Source organism: Ictidomys tridecemlineatus, chromosome X, assembly GCF_052094955.1.
Source record: "Ictidomys tridecemlineatus isolate mIctTri1 chromosome X, mIctTri1.hap1, whole genome shotgun sequence".
NCBI lineage: Eukaryota > Metazoa > Chordata > Mammalia > Rodentia > Sciuridae > Ictidomys > Ictidomys tridecemlineatus.
Window position 1 is genome coordinate 81,062,258 of NC_135493.1, and position 14,515 is coordinate 81,076,772.

The 14,515-nt window shown below is 40.0% G+C and overlaps 1 protein-coding gene across 2 annotated transcripts in view; it reads left to right on the forward strand.

Moving 5' to 3' along the window:
• Gnl3l (G protein nucleolar 3 like) overlaps window positions 1-14,515 on the forward strand; it is a 35,686-nt gene that overhangs the window by 8,174 nt on the left and 12,997 nt on the right. For both annotated transcript variants that reach the window (XM_013364956.4, XM_040281316.2), the window contains exons 3-9: window positions 4,954-4,994; window positions 6,392-6,499; window positions 7,796-7,912; window positions 8,693-8,776; window positions 8,946-9,081; window positions 10,113-10,216; window positions 12,546-12,690. In XM_013364956.4, the coding sequence (XP_013220410.1) occupies window positions 4,954-4,994; window positions 6,392-6,499; window positions 7,796-7,912; window positions 8,693-8,776; window positions 8,946-9,081; window positions 10,113-10,216; window positions 12,546-12,690 (735 nt within the window). The remainder of the gene's footprint in view (window positions 1-4,953; window positions 4,995-6,391; window positions 6,500-7,795; window positions 7,913-8,692; window positions 8,777-8,945; window positions 9,082-10,112; window positions 10,217-12,545; window positions 12,691-14,515) is intronic.

The following is a 14,515-nucleotide window of genomic DNA, read 5'->3' on the forward strand; positions in this document are numbered from 1 at the left end:
TTATGGTAACTAAATTATCTGGTCCAATTTCTACGTATTTTTGATCAAATTTCTACTATTTTGTTTTTATTGTTGATTTCCTCTTATTGCTTTATTTGTTTATGTTTTGCTCAATTGATAAAGTTTTAAAATAATCCTTCACCATCAAATTATACAGCTTTTGCACAGTAATGAAAATGATTAGGAATGTGAAGAGAGAACCTACAGAATGGGAAACATTTTTGATAACTACTCTTCTGACAGAGGATTAAGTCTATAATATATATAAAGTAACTCAAAGAGCTTTACAACAAAAAATCAAATAACTAAAAATGGGCAAATGAATTAAACAGATACTTCTCAAGAGAAATAGTGATGGCCAACTATATATGAAAAAAATGTTCAACATCATTAGCAATTAAGGAAATGAAAATCAAAACTACACTTGAGATTTCATGTCATACCTGTCAGAATGGCAGTCATCAAGAATACAAATAATAATAAATGCTGGAGAGAATGTGGAGAAAAAGGAATACTTTTATGCTGTTGGTGGAATTGTAAATTACAGCCACTATGGAAATCAGTATGAGGTTCCTCCAAAGGCTAGGTATAGAACTGCCATATGACCCAGCTGTACCACTCCTCAATATTTATCCTGAGTAATTAAACTTATCATACTGTAGTGGTACATGCATATTCATGTTTAAATAGCTTAATTCACAATAGCCAAACTGTGGAACCAACTCAGGTGTCCAGTGGTTGAATGAATAAAGAAAATGTGATATATACACACAATGGAAGCAAAATAAGTCAAACTGAGAAGGTTAAGGGTTGAATGTTTTCTTTCATATGTGGAAGCTCAGAAAAATAGCAGCAAATCTCATGAAAATCAAAAAGAGATCAGTAGAGGAAAGGGATTAAAGGATGAGAGGTGGGAAAAAATAAATAATCCTACCTGAGTAATTAAAGTTATATTAGGAATTAACAAACATAATTAGGGCTGGGATGTGGGTCACTGGTAGAGTGCTTATCTAGCATGCATAAGGCACTGTGTTCAGTTTTCAGTATTGAAAAAAAGACAAAAGCATAATTAAAACTGTATTTCTCTATCATGTTATAAAGTTAAATAATAGCTTTTTTTTTGGTATTGAAGATTGAACTCAGAGGCACTCAACCACTGGGCCACATCCGCATTCCTATTTTGTATTTTATTTAGAGACAGGGTCTCACTGAGTTGCCTAGGCATCTTGCCATTGCTGAGGCTGGCTTTGAACTCGTGGTCCTCCTGCCTCATCCTCCCCAGCCATTGGGATTATAGGCATGTGCCACTGTGCCCAACAATAATAGCTGTTTGATACTATCTTACAGAGTGAAGCTTTTAGTGTGATTTCATATTTTTGCTTCTCTAAGCTAACCCCTAATTTTTATTTTTTTCAAGTAGTTTTACCAGAAGGGAAACAGATGGTAATCTTTGCATGTCTGAAAATGTCTTTAATTTTCACATACGAGTCATCTATTGGTCAGATAGAGGAATTTGATTTGATATACAGTCCATTTTCTCAGATCTTTGTACAAATTCAGCATCCCTAATCTAATATTCCAAAATCTGAAATGTATTTAGTGCTGACATAATGTAACAAGTGGAAAATTCCACGCTGAAATTTTGTTTCATACATGTTAATTTAAAAATATTGTATAAGAGTATTTTCAGGATATGTTGTAAGGTATATGTGAAACATAAATAAATTGCATGTTTAGATTTGTGTCCCATCCCCAAGATATTTTATATGTATATGTAAATATTCCAGAATCCAAAATTCTTATTTATTATTATTTTTTCAGTACTGAGGATTGAACCTGGGGGCAATTTACCACTGAACTATATCCCCAGCTTTTTTATTTTTTGACTCAGGGTCTCACTAAATTGTTAAGACTGGCCTAGAACCTGAGATCTGCCTTCCTCAGCCTTCCCAGTAGCTAGGATTACATGCCTGTGCCACCATGTCCAGCTCCAAAACACTTCTGATCCCTTTTATTTTGGATAAGGGATACTCAGCTTGCAATAACTGTTGCAGATTTGGGAATGCTGTCTACTTCTCTCTTATTTGTTACAGGCTCCTGTTTGGAAGCTTATATGATTTTTATCTTTAGCCATGGAGTTCAGAAATTTCATCTGAATATGCCTAGGATATGTTTATTTTTGTTTGTTTGTTGTTTTGTTTTTGATTAGTCCTTTTTAAAAAATTTTCTTTTGCCATGCTGGGGATTGAATCCAGGGCTTTACACGTGCTAAGCACATTCTTTGCTACTGAGCTACACTTCTACCCACCTTGTTGTAAATTTTATTTTATTTTTTGTGCTGTAGATTGAGCCCAGGGGGTCCTTTACTACTGAGCTATATTCCCAGCCATTTTTATTTATTATTTTGAGACAGGGTCTTAGTAATTTGCTGAGGCTACCTTCAAACTTGCAACCCTCCTGCCTCAGCCCCCTAAGTAACTTTGATTACAGGCATGCACTACCACACTTGGAAGCTTTTTTAAAGTATTTTTTAGTTGTTGATATACCTTTATTATTTATTTATTTATATGTGGTGCTGAGGATCAAATCCAGTGCCTCACAAATGCTAGGCAAGTGCTTTGCCACTGAGCCACAACCCCAGCCTCAGGATGCTTTTTAATCTTGATCCTCCATGTGCCTTTTCAATCTGGATCCTCAAGCCTGTTTTTGATTTAAGGAACTTTCATATATTATTTAAGAAAGCTATTGTGTCTCCTTTTGTACCTTTTTCTCTTCCATCTTCTTTTTTTTTTCATTATAATTTCCATTTCTTTTGGATTTTTTGTTTAAAGTAAGCTCTCTCGTGTTGTCCTCTAGCTTAATATTTTTTCTCCCACATTTCTTATTGGTGTGTTATAGTTATATATACTGATGGTATTTGTTGTTACATATTTGTGCATGCATACAATATACAATATAACTACATAATTTGATCAATATCACCCCCAGCACTTCTCCCTTCCTCCCCATTCCCCACCCCTTGGACCCTTTCCTCTATTGATCTCCCTTTGATTTTCATGCGATCCACCCACATCTTTCTTTTCCTTTTCCTTTCTAGCTTCCACATATGAGAGAAAATATGACCCTTAATTTTATGAGTTTGATTTATTTCACCTAACATAATGATCTCTAGTTCCATCTATTTTCCTGCAGATGTAATGATTTCGTTTTTCTTTATGGCTGAATAAAATCCCATTGTGTATATATACCATGTTTTCTTTATCTGTTCATCCATTGATGGAAACCTAGGTTGGTTCCATAGTTTGGCTATTGTGAGTTGTGCTGCTGTAATCATGGGTATGCTTGTATCACTATATTATGATGAATTTAATTCTTCAGGATAAATACTGAGGAGTGGTATAGATGGGTGGTTCTATGCCTAGCCTTTGGAGGAACCTCATACTGATTTTCATAGTGGTTATAATAATTTATAATCCGACTAACAGTATAAAAGTGTTCCTTTTTCTCCACATCCTTTCCAGCATTTATCATTATTTGTATTCTTGATGACTGCCATTCTGACAGGTGTGACATAAAATCTCAGTGTGTTTTTTTAAAAATAACTGTATTTATTTATTTATTTATGTGGTACGGAGGATCGAACTCAGTGCCTTACACATGCTAGACAAATGCCCTACCATTGAGCCACAACTTCAGCCTCTCAGTTTTGATTTTCATTTCCCTAATTGCTAATGATTTTGAATGTTTTTTCATATATTTATTGGCCATCTCTATTTCTTCTTTTGAGAAGTCTGTTTAATTCATTTGCCCATTTATTAATTGGGTTATTTGATTTTTTTGTTGTAAAGTTTTTGTGTTCTTTATATATTATAGATATTAATTGTCTGTCAGAAGAGTTATTCTAGGTTAATATTAATTTGATGGTTATTGATGTCCATTCTGTTTTCGACTACATCTATTACATTTCTATTCAATATCAACTTTTGGGAATCTTTTTTTCCCCCAAGACTTAGTCGTACACATTCAAGAAACTTCTCTAGTAACAAGTTCTCCAGTAACTATAGAAATGATCCCTTAAGTTTTAGGAATCTTTCTCACACAGTTCTTTTGAAGTGTCTTCTTGAACTTCCTTACAGATTTGCAGTAATATTTAAGTTCTGTTTCCTGTATTAACTCTGCTTCAGTGTGAACCACTCCATATGATAGTGGAGCCTGTTTTTTTTTGTATGTGGTAATCTCGAACTGCTCATACATTTGTATATATCTTGACCTTCCAGAACCTCCTCCCTCTCTAGGAATTCCTTTGACCCCCTTGAAAGTGGTGAGAATTAAGGGAAACCATTTTTCCCCAGGAGGCCAGCTGTGAAGGGGATGACAGATGGGACTTCTCTTTGAAGTTGGGGAAAGGCCTCTTAAGTTCCTAAGCCATGGTTTGAGAAGTGGTAGCTCTCTCTTTCTTGGATCCAAGGGAGGCAGCAGTTTAGTGAGTGGGTCAAGTCTCTTAAAGGCGATGGCCAGAGCAGAGCCAGCAGGAAGGGATAGTTCTCTCCTAACATGCTGAGGGCATTTTTGCAGGATTAGCCTGCTGGGCATCCTCAGATCACCTTACCTTGCTTCTTGCTCCCTGATCTCACCCTGACTCTGAAATTATTGAGGTGCCCCAAACAAGGAGATTGGCACTGGAGGCTTGTAGTCACAAGCACACATTTAGGTAACTACAGAATTCTTTGAAAATTTGTTTGAGTTTACATTGAAATAACTCTCAAAACATTATATCCTATATTTCTTTGATACTGTTGTTACTATCTGCATCTCTGTCTTATGCTGAATCTAGATAGACACAGTGTATGAGGATTTTTAGGTTTCAGGGTGGCCTGACCTTGATTAAATTGTGACCAAATTTGGATAGATGTATGATGATTCCTTCCTTTTTTCTTTTTTCCTTTTTTGCAGAAAATAAAAAGCCAAGTAAAGGTTCCAAAGGCTGTAAGAAGGTAAGTTGGCTCTACCATCATATGGGGTGGCTCACACTTAAGGTATGCCCATTATTGGAGATCAGTTCAGTAGATATTGGCTGACTCTGGACAGAGCACCACATTGGAATTAGTAGACCTGGCTTTTGGTGGCTGCAGCAGAGATTCAGCAGCATATATTAAGTTCCTACTATAAGCCATACATTGCTTTTTATGCTTGATTTACGTTGGTTGGGATTATTGTCATTCCCATTTTTTAAAATATATTTTTAGTTGTAGATAGGCAGAATACCTTTATTTTATTTATTTATTATTGTGTGGTGCTGGGGGTCTCACCCAGTGCCTCACATGTACTAGGCAAATGCTCTACCACTGAGCTACAACTCCATCTCACTCCCCATTTTTTAAAAGTGCTGAGGATTAAACTCAGGGCATCAGTTCATGCTGGGAAAGAGCAGCTGTGTTGCTAAGTTGTGTCCCCAGCCCTCACATCTGCTTTCTTTATTTATATTTTATGGTGTTGGGGATAGAACCCAGGACCTTGTGCCATGATAGGCAAGAGTTCTACCACTGAGCTATACTGCTACCCCAGTTCCATTTAAAAAAACTTTTAATATATTTTTTGTGGTACTGGGGATTGAAACCCAGGGACACTATATAACTGAGCCACATCCCAGCCCTTTCTTTTTAAAATATTTTTTAGTTGTAGGCAAACACAGTATATTTTATTTTTATGTGGTGCTGGGGATCAAACTCAGTGCCTCAAGCATGGTAGGCTAGCGCTCTACCTCTGAGGCACAACCCCAGCCCCCATCCCAGCTCTTTCTATTTTTTTTTTTTTTTTTGAGACAGGATCTTGCTAAATTGCTGAGGGTTTCTGTAAGTTGTTGGCCTCAAACTTGTTATCTTCTTGCTTTGGCTATCTGAGTAACTGGGATTACAGACATGAGCCACCATGCCTGACTACAAACTTTAAACCACCCTCCAGAATCATATTTAGGGTGGCTTTAAACAGAATGCTGAGTGCTGCCCCAAAGCTTCTTATTTAGTAGGTCTGGCATGGCATTTAATAATTTGTATTTCTACCAAGTCCCCTGGTGCTTCTGTGGTTGGCCCAGGGACCACATTTTGGGAACTACTTGTCTAGAAAGCTTTTCCCTTGGCCTTGGTAAACCTTTTTAGCTGCCCCTGCCTCCACCAGTTTCCTGGAGTTTTTAGTTAGTCCCTGCCTGGGTAAGTAAGGGAGGGTCTCTTCTCAGCCAAACAGGCAGTTCTCTAGGGATGAAGCCCTTTGGGCCTACTCCTTTCTTTCCCTCCAGAGCTACAGTCCTCTGAACAGGTTTAACCTCTGTGGGTGATTTCTTTGGGTTTATTTTCTGTTTGATTTTTTTTTCTTCTTCTTCTTGTGTGGCGACCAGCCTATAAAGCAAAATGGAAAGAAAGCAACTTCCAAAGTGCCCTCCGCTCCCCAGTTTGTTCATTGCAATGATCATGCCAGCCGGGAGGCAGAATTAAAGAAGAAGAGGGTGAGCCCTTCTTTACCTTGGGGGAGGGAGAGGGCCTGGTTTAAATGCTGGATCTGCAGAAGTGTTCAGTGGAAGGGTAGAGGTGAGAGATGTTAGGATTCTTGAGGCTGTTTGTGGATGGGGAAAGTGAGGGAGGGAAGTTACCTTGATATAGGATTTAGTTTTTCTGTTTGCTGACTTCCCCCTCATGTCCCCATCCATTACTCTCTGGCTTATATTCCCACTTCTCCATGGAAACCACCCCTGTTGGCTTCCCCATTGCCAACCTTCATGCCATATTCATTGATAGCGTTTTTCTCTCATCTTAGTAGAATTCTCAGCATTTGAGACCATGCTTTCCTTGAAGCATTCCCGATTTTGACTTTGACATACCACTCGCCTGAATGTTTCCTTCCTCTTGACCAACCTTTTGCATTTCTCTCTTGCTGCTCTTCTTCCTGCTTTTTTGTTTGCTTGCTTGCTTGTGTGATTTTTGAGACTGGATATCTATGTTGCCCAGAGTATCCTTGAAATCCTGGGATGAAGGGATCTACCTCCTTTATCCTCCTGAATAGCTGGGAATACAGGCCAGCACCATGGCATCCAGCTTTTTCTTCCAACTTTTAAAATGAGGTTGTATCCCAGGACCTTGTCCTTTTTTCTTGTCTGGTCTTAAGTGATTCCTCTCTGCTTATAATGCACTCTCTTAGCTTCGCATACCCTCTTTTTCTTACTTACTTACTTACTTACTTACTTACTTATTTATTTATTTATTTATTTGTGATACTGGGGATTGAACCTAGCGGTATTCTATGCAATGAGCTACATCCTCAGCCCTTTTTATTTATATTTAAAAATATTTTTCTAGTTGTAAATGAGCATAATACCTTTATTTTATTTATTTTTATGTGGTACTTGGGGATTGAGCCTAGTGTCTCACGCATGCTAGGCAGGCACTCTACCAATGAGCTATAATCCCAGCCTTAACCCTTTTTATTTTTGAGACAAGGTCTTTCTAAGTCACCTAGGCTGGGTTCAATACTTCTGATCCTCTTGTCAGCCTCATGAGTCTCTGGGATTACATGTGTGTGCCACTGTGTCCACTCTCTTTTTATTTTTCTCTACCACTATCTCCTTCCCTTCATTTCTCCAATTTCTTCCTCTCAAGTACTCTACTTCCTGCTGTTCTATCTGCCCTCACTCTGTATCCCAGTTTCTCTAACCTCTGCCATGTAGCACTATTTACTCTGTCATCCATTTCTCTCTTAGTATGTAGATCTAGTCAGCTCTAATCCTAGCAATCTGTTCACTTGGTAGGTTGAGGAGATGAGGGAGAAGCAGCAGGCTGCCCGGGAGCAAGAGAGACACAGACGCAGGACCATTGAGAGCTACTGTCAGGATGTCCTGAGACGCCAGGAGGAGTTTGAACGCAAGGTAAGAGAGCAGCCTGTGCCCCTGGGTGGGATTAGTGTGGGTTTGCTGTCACACTGCAAAAGGGACAGGAAGGGTGTGAGGTTATTGGAGGGGAAGAAAGGAATAAGTACAGAGAGGAAAGATTAGGGACAGGGAGGGAGGGTAAAAGGGAGATAAGGGCCATTTTGAACCTTATTTCTCACTAGTATCTCTGGAGAGCATCTCTCTCCCAAACTTGTGCCCCAAATGGAAGTGGTGGTAGGGTTGGGGGCTTGGAAAGGTGTGATGAGTGGAGGGGGTACAAAAGAGGGAGTAAGAGTATAAGGGGGAGGGTTGAGAGAGAGAAGCATATGGGGGGATTTCGTTTTCCTTCTGGGCCTTCTCACTGCTTTTCTGGCATCTGTTCTTGATTCAAATACAGAATATGGAATTACCAACTCCATACTTTATTCCCTGATATATAGTGCAGATTTTGGCTTCCCAATTCTATATCTACCATAGATTGTTTTCCTCACATCCCTCCCTTACACTCCACTGTGCATGCTCAGGCGTCTGACTGGTGCTCAAGTATATGCATACACATAGCTAAACACATGCACCATGTGGTTCTGTTCATTCTTTTTCCAGTTTTCAACTGTGTGGGTTGGTCAAAGTTACTTTTAGGTGGACTGAGACTGACATGGCTTCTCTAGCCTCCTGTGGTTTCCAAAGTCCTTGAGCATGTACACTTCTGTACTCTTTGTCTTTTCCCCCTTCTCCTCCCTTCTTTCCCCAATCCATTCTCTTTATTTTCTCTTTTAGGAGGAGGTTTTGCAGGAATTAAATATGTTTCCTCAGCTGGATGATGAGGCTACAAGGAAGGCTTATTACAAGGAGTTCCGTAAGGTGCAGGGATCCGTTTCTTAAGACCTTTTTGGGAGGGTCCCAATCCATTTTCATTTCTTTTCCATTTCTGATTTTTCCTTACTGAAATGGAGACCTTTTCTTTCATGAGCCTATATGACTACTGCCCACTCTATTCCCTGCCTTCATCCCTCTGTCCTCTGCTGTACAGGTAGTACAATACTCTGATGTGATTCTGGAAGTCCTGGATGCCAGAGACCCATTGGGCTGTCGGTGTTTCCAAATGGAGGAGGCTGTTTTGCGGGCAGAGGGCAATAAGAAGCTGGTCCTGGTCTTAAACAAGATTGGTAGGTGTTTGGCTGGATTGAGTAAGGCAGGGAAGGGGTCAGCCTTCTTGAAAGACTAGCTCATACCAGATATAGATCGAGCAACACATTGGTACTCATAACTGTCATGCCAGGTAGAAATTCTTATTCCAGTTTTCAAAGCCAGGAATATTGTCTGAAGGTACACAAATACATACATACACAAATGAGTGTAATGCAAGGTGGATGTGAAGTCAACCTTTCAGGTCACCATTCTTGCCATTTTTGAGCCATTTTTATGACTTGACAGTCCTGGAGAGCTCTTCTCTTCCCCAAACTGGAACTCAAAGATTGGAGTAAAAGAGCATATGGACTGAAGAATCATTCAGGTTTGTGTCTCATCCTACCTGTGTTATTTTCTTTTGAGTTATTAGACAAGTCATGTCACTTCTGAGATCTCCTATTTCTCTGTTTATAAAATGGGTCATGAATGTCCCAACCTGACAGGTTTGTTTGAGGGTTAATGTTTGGTACATGGTCAGTCTTCACAAATGATAGTCTTTCTTGTGATAGTTGTTATTTTTCTTTTTACAGTACTGGAGTTTGAATCCAGGAGTGCTCTACCACTGACTACATCCTTAATACTTCGAGAGAGAGAATTTTTGTGCTAGGGGACCACTTTATTAATTTTTGTACCAGGCACTAAACTTATTTTTTAAGGGTACTCTACCACTGAGCTATATCTCCAACCCTTTGAGAGGGAAAGCAGTCTTTGGCAGGCCTCTGGCACCTTGGGCACCTTGACTTGGAAGGAGGCCATTTGGGACCAAACAACTAGTTTGCACATTTTTTTTCTGAGCGAACAGTTGCCTTCAGAGAGGGCCAACTGGTCCCGTAGACCAGACTCTCCTTTGTAACTCCCATCTGGAGACTGGGCAGGGACTGACAGAGCCAGTGGAGAGATCTATTGGCAGGAGGTGGCCCTACCCTTTGGTGTTTATAGATATGTCTTTGGAGTGAGCCATGGAGGTGATGTTCTCCTTGCCAACCCCATCTGTTCCTATTTTCCCCAGACCTGGTTCCTAAGGAGATTGTGGAGAAGTGGTTGGATTACCTTCGTAATGAGCTGCCAACTGTGGCTTTTAAGGCCAGCACCCAACATCAGGTCAAAAACCTGGTAAGTCTGGGATCAGGGTATCTGTCCTTTTTCAGGGTAGCCTAGGACCAGGGTTAGGGAGTTATGATGTGGAATGGGTCCTTTATCCCTTTAGTAATTGAACTGTGCCTTCAATGTTGAGCCTTAATTAGGATCCCATTTTTGTGTTTATACATGATGTGGAGTTTCATTGGTTGTGTATTCATATATGAATATAAGAAAGTTATATTTTACTGTTAATCATATCATTAATATAGAAATACATTTTTTTATTATGAAAAAGTATTACAGAAACATTGGTTGCTTCTAGAGAGAGAATTTGGGTGCTAGGGGAACTTTTTTTTTTTTTCCAGTTTTGCACCAGGCATTAAACTTAGTTTTTTAATACCTTTATTTTATTTATTTTTTATTTTTGTGTGGTGCTGAGGCTTAAACCCAGTACCCACACATGCTAGGCAAATATTCTACCACTGAGCCACAAACCCAGCCCAGGCATTAAACTTAGTATTTTTTGTAGTGCTAGGAATGGCACCCAGGGCCTTAAGAATGCTAGGCAAGCACTTTACTATTGAGCTACATCCCAGGCCCCTAGTTTACCATTTTTCATTGTTATAATCTGTACTTCCACAAATTCCCTTGTACATTCTCCTTGTATGGAGGCAAGTATTGGTGTGGGTTAGGTACTGAGAAATGGAGTCACTGGGTCATACATAGGCTTTGTGCATTTTGCATTTTTCACGACATAGATGGAATTGCTTTCATAATGGCTGTCACAGTTTATCCTCCCACCAGTGGGGTAGATGAATAGGACCCCCTGTGTCTTTTTTAAATACTGGGTCTTGAACCCAAGATTGTTTCATCCCTAGTCTTCCTATTTTTTATTTTGAGACAGGGTCTTACTAAGTTGCTGAGGCTGACTTCAAACTTGCAATCCTTTTAGCCTCCTGAGTCACTGGGATTATGGGCATGCACCACCACACCTGGCTCCCTGTCCCCTTGCCAATATTTAATAGTATTAATGTTTTTATTTAAAAATTTTTTATAAATAGACACAATACTTTTATTTTATTTGATTTGATTTTTATGTGGTGCCAGGGATTGAACCCAGTGCCTCATTCTTGCTAGGCAAGCGCTCTATCACTGAGCCACAACCCCGGCCCCATGTTTTTATTTTTCTATTGTAGGCATGCCTGTTTTTATTCCCAGGGACATGTGATTCTCAAGTCAACATTTCCCAAACAGAAATCCCTATATAAACAGGGTTAATCTATGTTGGATTTATTTAGATAACTTTGAACTTTTATGGCTTTGAGAAATATGTTGTCTCATTTATAGTCTTTTGACCTTTTTTTTTTTTTTTCACATGGGTTTGTGTGCTGTTAGTGATCAAACCCAGGGTCTTGTGCATGCTAGATAAGCAGTCTACTACTGAGCCCAATTTTGTGGCCGTTTTGAAAGCAAAGATGTTTTGAACAGTTGTATTCCAGCTGGGCATGGTGGTGCAAATTTGTAATCCCAGACAATCAGGAGGCTGAGGCAAGAAGATTGCAAGTTTGAGGCCAAGGCCAGCAATTTATTAAGACTCTGTCTCAAAATTTTAAAAAACAAACAGGACTGAATGTGCTTCTCAGTGGTATAATGCCCCTGGGTTCAATCCCCAGTACCTCAAGAAACAAACAAATGAAAGAAGAAACCTGTTGTGTTACATTTGTATTCTACCTTAAGGATATGCCAGATAGGCTTTTTGAACCTATTTCTTATTGATAGATGTTTAGTTTAATTCTAACTTTCTGGCACTAGAAACAATGTTGAAGTGAGTAAGGGATGAAGAAAAGGAGGAAAGGCATTCTGGGAAGAGGAGATGGTATTAGGAATAAAGATGTGGAGGCTGGGATGGCCTTGTCTTGTGTGGGGTGTCAAGGGAATGTAGTCTGTGGTTCAGTCACCTCCTCATCCCTGTAGAGGCAAGGAGGGCAGGCATTCCTGTTGTGTACATGAGGCCTAGAGAAGGGAAGCAGGCTTTGCTTGAAATAGGCGTATTAGAGGTAGAACTGGCACTCAAACGTGGCTTATCTAGAGCCAGGATGCCTCCCTGCCCCCTTCTATGGGAAGCAAGAAACATATGTGAAGTCAGAAGCAGAGACAAGAGAAATCTGGAGATGCAAAGACAGTGGAGGGGAGTGAGTGGTAAAGAGTAGGTGTTCAGTACCTGTCTGAGAAGCCCTCTGTTTTAGGCTGAGGAGTTTGATGATCACAGGGACTTCCTGAATGTTTCCCTCTAAGTTGAAAATCTGGACTCAGATTTCATCTGCTACCTGATGCCTCTTCTGTAACAGCCCTTATTTTCCAGAATCGGTGTAATGTGCCAGTGGATCAAGCCCCTGAATCGCTGCTAAAAAGCAAAGCTTGCTTTGGAGCTGAAAATCTCATGAGGGTTCTGGGAAACTATTGCCGCCTGGGTGAAGTACGCACCCACATCCGTGTGGGTGTTGTGGGTAAGGCATGGTGAACAGTCTTGGGGTCTAGGTTCCTTCTTTGAAGAGGGATTTCACTGGGGAAAATATGCCTTTTGGGGGAAGAAGGGAGTGGTTCAGAAAGGGTTTTCTGAGCTGTAATTTGGATAGGTGGACATGGAAAAGCATGTTCATAGTCACCACAGTGATTGAATGTTAGAACCATGGACCACATACATAGTGCCAAGCTTGGAATTGTTATCATCTCATCTTGTCAGAGCTGTGGGAAGGAGGTGTTACTGTCTCTTTTTTACAGATGAGAACACTGAGACCCAGAAAAAGGGGAAAAAAAAAAAGACTTGTGGAGTTAGCCCAGTGCAAGACAAGGCAGGGCTGAGGTTTAAACCTGAGCTTTTATGGAACCCAGGGTACTGAGGGAAGGATCATGGGAAGGGACTAGGGAAATCATGAGAGACAAAAGAAGACAGATCATCAGGCAGAGAAAGTAAAGCCAAGATAGAGAAATGGAGAGAGAGTTAGACAGTTGAGAATGTATAGATACATATACTTGAATAGACAGAGGAAGATGCAGAAAAATAAAACAGGAAGGCCAGATGGCAGGGTTAGTAGAGAATGAAAAATTAGACAAATTTAAATGACAGAGGGATGCAGAGAGAGAGAGAGGGATATAATGACCAAAAAGAAATACCAAAAGGGACATTGAGTTAGATTTGTGTGTACAGAAACTTACAGAGGGAGGCATAGCAAGGATAAGGACACCCCATGTATATAGAGTGCGACATCATACCCAAAGAAAGAACATTCAGGGATGAAGGCAGACTCAAAGAGAGATATATAGACACAAAGAAACACACACACACCTACACACCTACATGTGTAGGATCTTGTACACACCCAGCAGATGCACATCTGGAGACACAGAGGGGCCAATATATGCAGACCAAGCCTTTTCCACATGTATGTATTCACCCCAACTCTGTTCTCTTAAAGCAAATAGAGTCATAGGGTAACACTCATGTTCCTAGATAACCCTCTAACACAATCTAGAGTCATCGGGAGAGAGATACATGAACATGTCTATGATGAGACAGATATGTTCATGTCTCTCTCCCGATGAGACAGATTGTGTGTATGTGTAGAGAGAGAAACACACACAAACACACATAGGCTTAGGGAGATACCTGCAGAGATAAAAAGAGTTACAATGAAACACATTCAGGAAGCAAATACATAGAGGAACTCATAGAGAGGAGGCTTCCATGTCTTCAGCCCCTTCTAATTTTGTACCATCCTCTGATTCTTACTCTGGGCATGGGAGTCTCTAATAGCCATCATTTACCTGATTCACCTTAGGTATGGTCAGAAGGAGGCTGACAGAAGTTAGCATAGAGGGAATTACAGAGAGGCAGAATTGGTGGGGTGTAGAGAATCAGAAAGAACTATGGCCAGAATGAGAAATAGATGCTTAGATACAAACATACACAGAAAAAGAAAAAGAGATGCTAGAGAAATAGACTGGGAGAGAGACAAAAAAAAAAAAAAAAAAAAAACACAAAACAGTCATATTTTGGAATGAGAATCACTAAGAGAGGTGTATAGAAACCAAAGCACATATATGAGAGAGTAGTCTACATATGTAAATTCATGCACATGCAGAGAGAGAATGGTGAGAATGAGAGACCCAAGGAGGAAGAAACGAGCTATTCATAGGCTGAGAGCAGTTCACAGGTGGCACAAGAAAAGACAGCTGCACAAAGAGACTGGTATCTGGAGAGAACCCCCTTATCCCCCAGGGCAATTACACAGCAGAACAGATGGCCCTGTGTTTTACAGACGTTTCTTGATG